The sequence below is a fragment of the Lagenorhynchus albirostris genome, chromosome 4, assembly GCF_949774975.1.
Source record: "Lagenorhynchus albirostris chromosome 4, mLagAlb1.1, whole genome shotgun sequence".
NCBI lineage: Eukaryota > Metazoa > Chordata > Mammalia > Artiodactyla > Delphinidae > Lagenorhynchus > Lagenorhynchus albirostris.
Genome location: NC_083098.1, coordinates 32,800,659 through 32,813,468, shown reverse-complemented (window position 1 = coordinate 32,813,468; position 12,810 = coordinate 32,800,659). Strand labels below are relative to the sequence as shown.

At 38.4% G+C, this 12,810-nt stretch overlaps 1 protein-coding gene across 2 annotated transcripts in view; it reads right to left on the bottom strand.

Moving 5' to 3' along the window:
* Nucleotides 1-8,624: 8,624 nt before the first annotated feature.
* MND1 (meiotic nuclear divisions 1) overlaps nucleotides 8,625-12,810 on the bottom strand; it is a 162,688-nt gene continuing 158,502 nt past the window's right edge. For both annotated transcript variants that reach the window (XM_060147813.1, XM_060147814.1), the window contains one exon: nucleotides 8,625-8,863. In XM_060147813.1, the coding sequence (XP_060003796.1) occupies nucleotides 8,757-8,863 (107 nt within the window). In that variant the 3' untranslated portion in view covers nucleotides 8,625-8,756. The remainder of the gene's footprint in view (nucleotides 8,864-12,810) is intronic.

The following is a 12,810-nucleotide window of genomic DNA, read 5'->3' as shown; positions in this document are numbered from 1 at the left end:
TGGATGACAATGCTTTTCTGTAAGAAAATGTTTCCTAACCTCTGAGCTGGCCTTCCTGTAACTCATCTTCCCCTGTCCTGGCAGGAGTGCAGGAGGCCCTGAATGCAGAGGCTGGCTGGGGGTGAGGGTGATGCAGGCAAGTGTAGGCTACTCCACAGCAAGACCAAGGGCTCCAAGGTGAGAGTGAGGTCTGGTGGCACCCAGACCCTGGAAGGCAGTGCACCTGTGCAAGTAACCACCATCACTGTATTTGCAGTATTTTATTTTCTCCTGACAAGAACTTCCTAAATGTTCAGAATGACATGACTATCTTCTGCTGAGCCTATACCCTGTGCTAGAGCACAGTGTTAATTGCTGTATCTACATCATTTCACTTAATTCTCCAAACAAACTCCAGATCTTTGAGGCCAGTTATTTTATCTAGATTCAAGAAACAGGGCAGGGGGGAAGAGGGGCAACAAACAGGGGAAGAGGGGTCTGCGAGTGGGAGGTACAAACTACTGGGGGTGAGACAGGCTCAAGCCTATTGTACAACACAGGGAATAGAGCTGATACTTTGTAATAACTGTAAATGGCATGTATAAAAATTAAAAAAATAAAGAAGAAAGAAACAGGGCAGGAAGGCGTAGGGATGTTAAGTAACTTGCCTAAATTCACAGTGAGAGCCAGCACTTGAACTCAAGCTTGTTTGACCCAGATCCATACTGTTCTCCAGGGACTTAGGAAACACTTCCAACAGTCTACTGTTTATTTTCATTCAATGGTTTTCATTAAGACAAAATTATCCTGCTCAGCGAATGGATTGGATTAATTGATTCAAGAAATATTAAGTGCTTTATTTATATGTGGATGATGCAAGGAGGTATAAGCTGGGAATCTAGTGGATACAAAACATCCAAACACGAACATTATTTAGGTAACGTTACAAATGACCAGTGCCACATGAGTGGATATACCGTAACTTGTTATATAGAGCGATGGCTTACGGGAGGTTACTGTGAGGTTAATAGAGAAGGCCTCATGAAGGATGCTGGACTTGAGCTGCTCCTTGAAGAAATAGGGTTTAGATAGAGGACATGCCTGATGAAGGGCTCAGACGAGCAAAACTTGCATGCTAATGATCCTTCGATTAAGAGATGAGACTAGCTTAATTTGTATCATGCTGCAGAGAAGTGTAAAATAAAATTGAAAAGTTGGGGCCAGATGGTGCAGAGACCTCTAGGATTTCTTTGTTGTAATTCAACTTTTTGAACAAGCAATATACAGTTAAAAATAAAATTTATAAAAAGGAACAGAGGAAAAATCCCTCCCTTTCACATAGGTAACCATTATTAAGTTTCCTGTGCATCCTTTCAGGTTTTCGTGTGTGTGTGTGTGAAGACACAAGCAATTATATGTGTTACTTTCCCCCTTTGTTAAAAGGTAGCAATATGGTCTGTAGAAATTTTGGATAGCAATAATTTACTATTGTATATATTTTTCTTACTATTTAAAATGATTATGGTTAATTATTAAAATATAATAGTGTTTCCCACTGTGGATTTATTAAACAGATATCAATAACTGGGAGCCAGAATAGGAACAGTCATTTCCAGAGGTGGACCCACCCACAGTCAATTTTATATCTATGGAACTACATGCTAGTAAGTGTGGGTGTAGGCTGGTGTGGCAGTGCTCCTCTACCACATCACCCTAACACCTGTACATTCCTCATCTTGGCTTTCTTTAGTTTTATAATTCCCTGCTTGTGTGTCTGCCTCATTCACTTAACTGGAATCCTTTGAGGCAAGGACTATAGAACTCATTTATCTTTGTATCATCAACATCTAATATAATGCCTGGCAAATATGAGATTATTAAATGAATGTTCAAATGATTTCATAAACAGAGAAAAAGTGACTGTGAGTAACCTTCAAAAATGACTTAATTTATCTGAACCCTAGGATATTAGAATATTAGGAGAAGAAATGGTGTTTTATCCTATCTGGTAATGTGGTCTGATGCAACACTGTGGAGGCGTGTAAAGAAAGATCAGACAGTAGAGAGGAAGAGTGAAGATACTGGGGGAGGGAAAGAGGAGAAAAAATGAAGCAAAGCAAGTTCTTGGAGCAACCAGGAGGGAGCTGGGCCTTGGCAACAGTGGAGATGTTAGCCTAAGCAGAAGTATGGGTGTGAAAATAACTGGAGGTAGGGGGTTAGGGAATTGAGATTATGCCTGAAGAGCTCATATTAAAAAAATTTTTTTTAAATAAATAGAGAAAATTGAGGAAAGTAGAGTTGAATAGAGAGGCCTGGGTGGCAAATGTTTGAAATAGTTTTAGGGACTGAGAGGAAAAGCTGATTGAAAGTAACAGCTGCTTTATAGCCTTTCTGGAATAAGGCCAGTTATATCTTTAAGTAAAAGCGTTGATAAGCAATGCTGAGAGTCTATTTGAGGCAGGAGATTATGAAGTTGCAATTCTTTTGTGCCAAATAATATGTGAGGTGCCCTGGCCCTACAGAGATTAAAAATCAACATGCCCTCAAGTAGCTTTTGTCTAGTATGGAGAAGAGTATCTTCAAAATATATTTAGTTCCAACACTACCACCTTACTCTTTAAATGGTTTTATTATAACATAGTTAATATTGCCATATAATATGGCTGTCACTGCTTCTAAATATTGTCTATATGTGAGAAAAGTTAAGCAACCTCTTAGAAACTTTCAGATATGGTTATACAAAATAATTTTCATATCCAGGTACTTTAATCCCTCAAGCTGTGCTATGTCAAATGTTGACACCGTGCTAAAAAAGAAGTTATCTTTCTAAGTGCATTAAGGAAATTGTTGTCATTGAAAGTATATTTCTGTTAAAAACAAACAAACAGGCCATTTCAGTCCCTGTATATACAAACTGATTTTATTAGGGTCCTTAAAGGCAAAATATTTGTTCCAGTTGACCTCAGAATCAAACCAAATCTGCTCGGATGGAAATTTGCTAATAAGCAAGTTAGACTCAGTCAGGTGTGGGTCCCTAGAGCTCACATAACACAGGAAAAACATGTAAGCAAGAAGTACGTTTACTTAAACATGGTAACAACCACAACTGGACAGAAAAAAATTACACATCTGTTCAATTTAAATGTGTAAAAATTTCCCATAGTTACTTTTCAAAATGTTATGAGAAACATGATGCCTTCCAAGTTCCGGCTTGCAAAATAATTTGCCCTTTCTGCATCAAATCCAGTCTCCAAACTGGTAAGATACATTTTAGAGAGGTTTTTCAGAAAGCATTTGGGATTTCACTTCTAAAAGCTAACCTGAAGACACCTGAGCATTAATTACAAATTTTCTTTGTCATTAATAAATTTCAGCTAAAAGGCAGTAATTTTTACAAATCTTTTTTTTTTTTTCCTGCGGTATGCGGGCCTCTCACCGTTGTGGCCTCTCCCGCTGCGGAGCACAGGCTCCGGACACGCAGGCTCAGCGGCCATGGCTCACGGGCCCAGCCGCCCCGCAGCATGTGGGATCTTCCCGGACCGGGGCACGAACCTGTGTCCCCTGCATCAGCAGGCGGACTCTCAATCACTGCGCCACCAGGGAAGCCCCCTTTAATTTTGTTTCTTTTCTCAGAAGTCTCTTTCAAGAATTATCTATTGGTTAGAGAAGATCTGAAGTTCAGTAATCCCCTTATTTTCCCTTCAGTTTTTAGTTATGTTACATTTACAGCTATTTATTGATTGATATTTATTGATATTTTTATTTTGGAATAGAAAATAAAGTGTTAATTTTCAAAGTTTAAAAAAAAAACTATGTTTATTGAAGATGATATGATCTTGGAAAACCTCAAAGAATTAATTATAAAACAAACTCAAACAAAAAAGAACTTAGCAAGATAGCAGGATATAAAGTTAATATGCAAAACCCAATGGCCTTCAGATACATAAATAATGACCAGTTAGAAGATAAGATGGAAGAGAAAACTCCATTTAAAATGGCAACAAAAAAAGATAAAATACTTAAGAAACACTTAAGAAATACAAAAATTTTATATGAAGAAAACTTTATAGTTTTCCGGAAAACTTAGAGTTTGCTGGAAAAACATAAGAGTATCTTTGAGCAAATGGAAAGACATCCCTTGTTCTTGAATAGAATGTTTCATCATCAAGATATCAGGTCTATATTAATTTAAAATTTTAATACAATCTCAATAAAAAAATAGCATCTGGATTTTTTTTCTGGAATTTGAAAAGTTGAAACTAAAGTGTGATCTCAAGTCAGTTGTCAACTTGGAGCAAAACTGTGACTTAAGGAGGAAAGCTGTATTTGGCATTCCTCTCAGAAATGAACTCGCCACCACTGAGCCAGTCCTATTCACCTCTAGCAGATTTGCTGCCATGTGGGTTGCTAAATCAGCCAGTTTCCAAAAGAAGCTGGAAATCTCAATTTGCATGTGACCTTTTACAGGTGAATATATTGACAACTAATTTAAATTAAAAATAAAATACAGGTTAGGCAAAATAAAATATACCTCGCAGGTCATATCTAGACCACAGGTGGTCAGTTTTTGATCTGTTGGAAGTTGGCAAACTTTTTCTGTAAAGCGTCAGATGGTAAATATTTCAGGCTTTGTAGGCTACATACAGCCTCTGTTGCATACTCCTATTTTTACATCATTAAAAATGTGTATAAAAGGCATTCTTAGCTCAAAGGCTGTAAAAAAACAGGCCTTGGAGTTGGCGCTCAGGGTGGCAGTTTGCCATTCTTGGTTAATAGAAATCATTAGCCTTGAGATTCAATGAATACTTTCAAAGATAGCCATATTACCTGAACTCTCTTACAAATAATTTTTAAAAAGTCAAGCTGGGATAAACATAATATAAATTCACTGCAGTGGACATCTCATAATGCAGTACATTTCCCTCCTGATATTCAGGAAGCACATCCTGAAAGGGAGTTTATGTATAATTTTAAGACACCTTCCCCCCATCTGTCACATTGTAACTGCTCTTACAAATGATGCCATATTAGCTGGAAAATGCTTTCTATTTTACTCCAATCATGTTCGCAAAAAAAAAAAAAAAAAAAAAAACCCAGTATTATTGGGTTTACAATTTAGATCTTTCTGCTCAGGAATTATTAGGGTGGTTCTTGCTTCTTGGCTGTCAGCTGTACACATTTCCTTTTCTAATCCCTTAGAATCATGTTTGATAAAGTTTAGGATAATAGCACCTATTTCTGAGACAGACCAAGAACTTTATAATCCTATTAGACTAATGATGCGGCAAACATCAGAGGAAAAGTCATATCCAATTCATCTTTATGGATTGCTTTGGTCCTGGCCCAACCTCAGAAGTGACATTTCAGTGATCTGACCTGGCCCTGAACCATTGTGAAACTTACTAGGAAACTGTAAAATCTTTTCTAGAATCCTTTAAAAATAAGACAGGTAGTGAGATTTTAAAAATAACTACATGTGAAGAAGATTGATAAGATGGAAATCAGCTCTCAAATACCTTTTAAACTTCACAGTTCATTGAAACGATACTGGGAGTATCAATTATAACATTTACTGAATCAAATTTGATCCTGGATCACTAGTCATTTGACTCTAGGTCTACCTAAGTTGCCCTCAGTCTTCAGATCAATTACAAAACCAACCCAGGACTAAGGATTACCTAGAGTTTGGCTGGACCAATGCCCCTGGGCTTCTTAATCAGTATCTCTAATTACAGGGCAGAGCAAGCTCAAAAGCAGCTCTTCAAGATGAAGAAGAGCTGATGTGCTGGAACAGGCAAAAGCCAACTTAGTAGTGAGCCAGCCAACATCACTAAGATTAAATCACATAAACTATGATGAACTATATTACATGACAAACAATGGTACTGGGATTCCCTGGTGGCGCGGTGGTTGGGAGTCCGCCTGCCGATGCAGGGGGCGCAGGTTCGTGCCCCGGTTCGGGAGGATCCCATGTGCCGCGGAGCGGCTGGGCCCGTGGGCCATGGCCGCTGAGACTGAGCGTCCGGAGCCTGTGCTCCGCAACGGGAGAGGCCGCAGTGGTGAGGGGCCCGCGTACTGCAAAAACAAAAAACAAAAAACAACAAAAAAAAACAATGGTACTAAAACTAAAAACTCATCACTCCCTAATTATTTTACATTTTACCATTATCTGTGCTCTTGAGATTTACATCTATTGTATATGCATGGTAGAAATACTATACAACAGTGTGCTACTGGGCATCTTTCCCCAGCCCTGCACTGTCATCATGTTGGTAATCTGAAATTGGCTATGCTGGGAGTATTTATAGGCAAATACTATAGGCAAATAGGCAAATACTATAAATAGGCAAATACTATAAGGCAAATAGATAGGCAAATACTATAAACCAGGCAAATACTATAGACAAATACTATAAACCAGGCCCCACTCCACTTTCCAAAGAGTCAGTTTAGTTAAACATCCACCAGCACATGTCTGGCTTAGGAGGATACCACAACCTCTAAATAGCTCATGAACAGACTCCATCTCAATCATTCTTGTGCTAGACCCATAAAATATTCAAAAAAAATTTTTGAAGTTGTCTAAATATTTATGAAATAGAATCTTTTAGGGATCATTAGAAATGGATTTCTTTTTGAACATACATACCTTCTCTCTGAACAAGGAAGCATCTTTTAATTTTTAAAATAAAAAAATTATTTTTGGCCACACTGAGTAGCTTGTGGGATCTTTTTTTTTTAATTAATTAATTTTATTTATTCATTTTTTTTTTGGCTGTGTTGGGTTTTCGTTGCTGCATGCGGGCTTTCTCTAGTTGAGGCGAGCAGGGGCTACTCTTTGTTGCGGTGTGTGGGCTTCTCACTGTGGTGGCTTCTCTTGTTGTGGAGCACAGGCTCTAGGCGCACAGGCTTCAGTAGTTCTGGCATGCAGGCTCAATAGCTATGGCTTGTGGGCTCTAGAGCACAGGCTCAGCAGTTGTGGCACCCAGGCTTAGTTGCCCAGCGGCATGTGGGATCTTCCCCGACCAGGGCTCAAACCCGTGTCCCCTGCATTGGCAGGTGGATTCTTAACCACTGCGTCACCATGGAAGCCCTAGCTTGTGGGATCCTAGTTCCCCGACTAGGGATCAAACCTGGGCCCCTGGCAGTGAGAGCGCGAAGTCCTAACCACTGGACTGCCAGGGAATTCCCAGAAGCACCTTTTCTAATAAATAGCAAACTGGGTCTGAGAAATCGTGGAATTCCCATTAGTGTATTAGGGAAAGGCTTACGATGGGTTATTTTTATTTTTTGTCCTTTGTCTCTCACCTCAAATACTTTCTCCTGTGAGAAGAGCTATTGCCCGAAGGCAACACAGACTGGCCTTGAGAACAAAGTTGGACCGATAAGCTCCCGCCCACATCCAGGAAGTGATTAAGTAGGTCTAGGGCAAGTCCATGCAATACAAAGACCAGATTCACTAACAAACGGCATGAATACCATCTGGGTCATTTCAGACATACGGAGTACCTCATTCAAGTCACTCAAAAGAGTATCAAAACTGGACAGTGTGAAAAAAAATTAAGGCATATGTGTAACGGGCATTACACACATTAGTTTTTTTTTTAAGGCACTTTTTTTAAAAATTAATTTTATTTATTTAGTTTTGGCTGTGTTGGGTCTTTGTTGCTGTCGCAGGTTTTCTCTAGTTGTGGCGAGCAGGGGCTACTCTTCCTTGTGGTGCACAGGCTTCTCATTGTGGTGGCTTCTCTTGTTGCGAAGCACAGGCTCGAGGAACGCAGGCTTTAGTAGTTGCAGCACGCGGGCTCAGTAGTTGTGGCTCGCAGGCTCAGTAGTTGTGGCACGTGGCCTTAGTTGCTCCGTGGCATGTGGGATCTTCCCAGACCAGGGATTGAACCCGTGTCCCCTGCATTGGCAGGCGGATGCTTAACCACTGTGCCACCAGGGAAGCCCCCACACATTAGTTTTGATTTTTCTTTTAAGTTTGTCTTGGAGTGCCTGCAAATACACTAAATGACTAAGCTGAACTGGAAAAAGATATATACACAGGGCATACATTATTTTTAACCTCCTCTTTTTTAGGTAGTTGAAAAAAAATCCCTGAACTCTTGCTGGTTATGTGTGCAATACTAACACCACTATATCATCTTATAGAAAGTGCATAAATCAGGACAAAGAGCCACGTGCTTGTTCTTTACAGTAGAAAGGCATCAAACATTCAAAAGAAAGTAGTTTTCATGTCTGAGGAATTACTACCTAACTCCAAGTTTGAGGAACACCAACTTTCTGTATTTTTTCCTGTGGGAAATTTGCAAATATGATGCTATACACTGAAAATCACTCCCTCACATTTTTCCACTAAATACTGAGAAATAGTAAAGCAGCCATTAGAGTTTTTAAGGTTATTTCCAAGCATGTATGTATGGGCGTATAGGTATAATACAGCCTTCAAAATTACCCTTAGTTTTTAATATTTAATATTTGAGAGAAACTAAAAAATGTTATGTCATGGGCTTTAATCTATAAAAAATTATTGGTAAAACTAACAGGTGGATGACTTTACTTGCATTCTCCTACTCTAATGAGCACTGAGAGAACATGGCTATTATTCTGCTTTTGACTGATCAAAAAGAGTGCAAAACATCTACACTTTATACTTTATTTAAAATTAATAAAACAAACAGTTATAGGTAAATGAAAATTCAGTACATTTAGCTGGATAATATAAAAATTTACATATTCACAAGCACATAGCTCCTTCACTGACATCAAACATTTTAATCTAGGTAGTCAAAGTCTTCTGGAATTCCAAAATTTTTATCAATTTTATTTTCTTCGAGCCCAAATTTTCTTTTGGCCCAAGATTTTATTGCAAATATGTTATCTATAAAGAAAATTGAGAAATATTTTTGAGAATTGAAAACATAATCACAAAACATTTCAAATATAATTACATTCAGCTTTTTTTTTACTTCTATTACTTTTAGAAGTATCAAAATAATGAGTTTTCTGTATTTTCAAGAGTAGCAGCAATTAACTTCAGAAGAAAGAAAAGATTTAATGATTATTTTGAATAAACAGATTTCATATTAAAAAATTCAGTAGGGGGCTTCCCTGGTGGCGCAGTGGTTGAGAGTCTGCCTGCCGATGCAGGGGACATGGGTTCGTGCCCCGGTCCGGGAAGATCCCACACACCGCAGAGCAGCTAGGCCCGTGAGCCATGGTCACTGAGCCTGCGCATCCGGAGCCTGTGCTCCGCAACGGGAGAGGCCACAGCAGTGAGAGGCCCATGTACCGCAAAAAAAAAAATTCAGTAAATTAGTTGCCACTAAAGAATACCCTTTAGAATAATTCAAAGCCAGGGAGAGGTTAATGGTGCCTCTTCCACATTTCCACAGCAAAGGCAGGATTCTGTTACCTCAGGAATTAGAGTTGCTCCTGTTCCCAAATGGAACCCCTTTCCCTCCCCCACAGAGAGAATGGCTTCCAGACAATCAGGCCAGGGAGAAGGGGTGAGGAGGAGAGAAGGGATTCTCTTAAGACTAAAAGAGGAACACATATATCCTGAATGTCTTCTAGGGAATTTAAATGCAGTTTACCACTGAAAAAAGTGTTACATCTATATAAAGGGATTTATCCCAAGGAAATAAATTGTGTACAAAGATTTATGAGCAAATCTTCACCCCAGTGTAACAAAAGAAAAAAATAAAAGCAATCAAAAAATCTAGAAACTATAAATGCTGGAGAGGGTGTGGAGAAAAGGGAACACTCTTGCACTGCTGGTGGGAATGTGAATTGGTACAGCCACTATGGAGAACAGTATGGAGGTTCCTTAAAAAACTATAAATAGAAAGACCATATGACCCAGCAATCCCACTACTGGGCATATACCCTGAGAAAACCATAATTCAAAAAAGAGTCATGTACCAAAATGTTCACTGCAGCTCTATTTACAATAGCCAGGACATGGAAGCAACCTAAGTGCCCATCAACAGATGAATGGATAAAGATGTGGCACATATATACAACGGAATATTACTCAGCCATAAAAAGAAACGAAATTGAGTTATTTGTAGTGAGGTAGACGGACCTAGAGTCTGTCACACAGAGTGAAGTAAGTCAGAAAGAGAAAGACAAATACCGTATGCTAACACATATATATGGAATCTAAGAAAAAAAAATGTCATGAAGAACCTAAGGGTAAGACAGGAGTAAAGACACAGACCTACTAGAGAATGGACTTGAGGATACGGGGACGGGTAAGGGTAAGCTGTGACAAAGTGAGAGAGTGGCATGGACATATTTACACTACCAAATGTAAAACAGATAGCTAGTGGGAAGCAGCCGCATAGCACAGGGAGATCAGCTTGGTGCTTTGTGACCAACTAGAGGGGTGGGATAGGGAGGGTGCAGTGGAGGGAGACGCAAGAGGGAAGAGATATGGGAACATATGTATATGTATAACTGATTCACTTTGTTATAAAGCAGAAACTAACACACCATTGTAAAGCAATTATACTCCAAGAAAGATGTAAAAAAAATCCAATCTAAATGTCTAATCAAGTAGAAGGGTGTCAATGCATAGGCAGTGAAGGATGCAAGGCAGTACCAATGTGCTCACAATGGCTGCACTGAGGGAATGGGAATGATGGTGAGTTTTCTTTTTTTAATTTTACACATTCTCTTTAATGTATATATACCATCTTTAAAATGAATATGTATTATAAATACAGAAAAGTAATGGTATACAGTTTTCTGGTTCAGAGTACTCTATAAAACATTAAGCACTGTGTTAGTTGTGATAATGAAATGAAGGGTTAAAGTAGGTTCTTTTGGAGTGTTATTGGCCGAATTATCACCTCCCCCTAGTTCATATGTTGTAGTCCTAAACCCCACTACCTCAGAATATGATTGTACTTGGAAATTGGGTCTTTAAAGAGGTGATTAAGTTAAAATGAGCCCACTGGGGTGGACCCTAATCCAATTTAACTGGTGTCCTTACAAGAAAAGGAAACGTGGATACACTGAGACACTAGGGCCAGGCATTGGAAAGACTCTGTCAGGACACAAGGAGAAGAAGCCAAGGAGAGAGAGGCCTCAGAAAAAACCAAACCTGCCTACACCTTGAGTTTGGACTTCCATCCTCCAGAACTGTGAGAAAATCAATTTCTTTATTTATGCCACCTGGTCTGAAGTATATTGTTATGGTACCATTAGGAAATTAATATATGAAGTTCAATCACTCTTAAAAATATTGTTTTAGGAAGTTTAATTCCAAGTATCAAATATTGATAACTAAATGTTTGGAACGAAGTTCACTGCTGAGGTGAATACTACTATATCAAATAGAATAATGTTAACAAAATATCTTCATTTCTTTAAATAAAGAGTTATAGGATATCAACAGATATTAAAATAAATCTTTATGTAATGATCTAAACCAAATCTCTACTTTTCATAAGAACCTAAGAGAGAATACTAATAGCACTCTAGAATAATCTGTTTAATTTGATTAGTGTCTGCACAACTTGTGCAATCTTGACAGTCACAACCAAATACTTATAGAGGGCCCATTGCTACGTAAGACAGCTATTAAGTGTATTACAGGTATTCCAGAACATAAAGAGCCTATGCCTTCAAACTGACACAAGAGTAGAGAGAGAAAAATCAATTTATCACTAAACAATTCCAAAGTGATATGTGTGTTAGAGAGAAAAGATCAAGTGTTATGTGTAGAGCTTGTACAATAGGCTCCAAGAATACAGAAAGATTTCCAGAAAACAAGAGGACAGATGCAACGCTGTAGGAGCCTTGGAGGAATGTATTTCAACCCGGGAACAGGAGAGAAGAAAACGAGGCACCACAGTAAGACTAGAGCCTCTACAGGAAGGAGTTCCTGGTTCATGTGAGGGCAAGAAACCATTTTATTATAAACCTTCAAAGATTAAGAACAAACAAAAGAATAAACAAATAAAAAGCCTCTGTATACAATGCTTAATGGACCAATTCAAAAAGACTCTGATTAAATATGTCCTTGGGCCACTCGATGTCTGCCTTCAAGACAAAGTCACCCGCAATTTTGATAGTTCATCCCTGTCAATTAATTTTTCTATTATGTGGAAATGTTTATGAATGGATAAAAAAATACTTTTATTTTTAAAGAAACAACCTTAAGACTGGTAGAATTCATATTAATTTATATGGTGGCAAACCCAAGATATATACAGGAATAGGATGGGCAATATCACATGCATGTTAGGACCTCACAACATCTTTCCCCCCTCACTCATTTAGATGTCTCTCATACAAAGTCGTAAAAACTCCACTATCTTAGTTATTAGGCAAGATTTTATATAATTTGATAAGTCACTTTTAAAGTTACTTAATGTCGCAAAACATTTAGATGCTATATTTCTAGTTATATTTATACCCTAAGGTGACTTCTCATTCTATAAAATTGAAATACTGAATTACTGAACAGTAAGTATGCTCAATTTAAAATACATTTTAGGGACCTTTTCAGTATAAAGAAACCAAATCTTAACTAATAATTATATAACGATCTTTAGTTATAAGTATTATTGATGTTTTCTTTTTGTTTGTTTTGAAAACAGGAAGGTATTCTGAGGTGTAATTCGTTTTAATTCCATGATTTTTTCATAACACTTTTATGTTGGAAGGAGCAAGTTGTAAACTCAAATGGAAATATGTTTTTTTGTTTGTTTGTTTTTGCGGTACGTGGGCTTCTCACTGTTGAGGCCTCTCCCGTTGCGGAGCACAGGCTCCGGACACGCAGGCTCAGCAGCCATGGCTCACGGGCCCAGCTGCTCC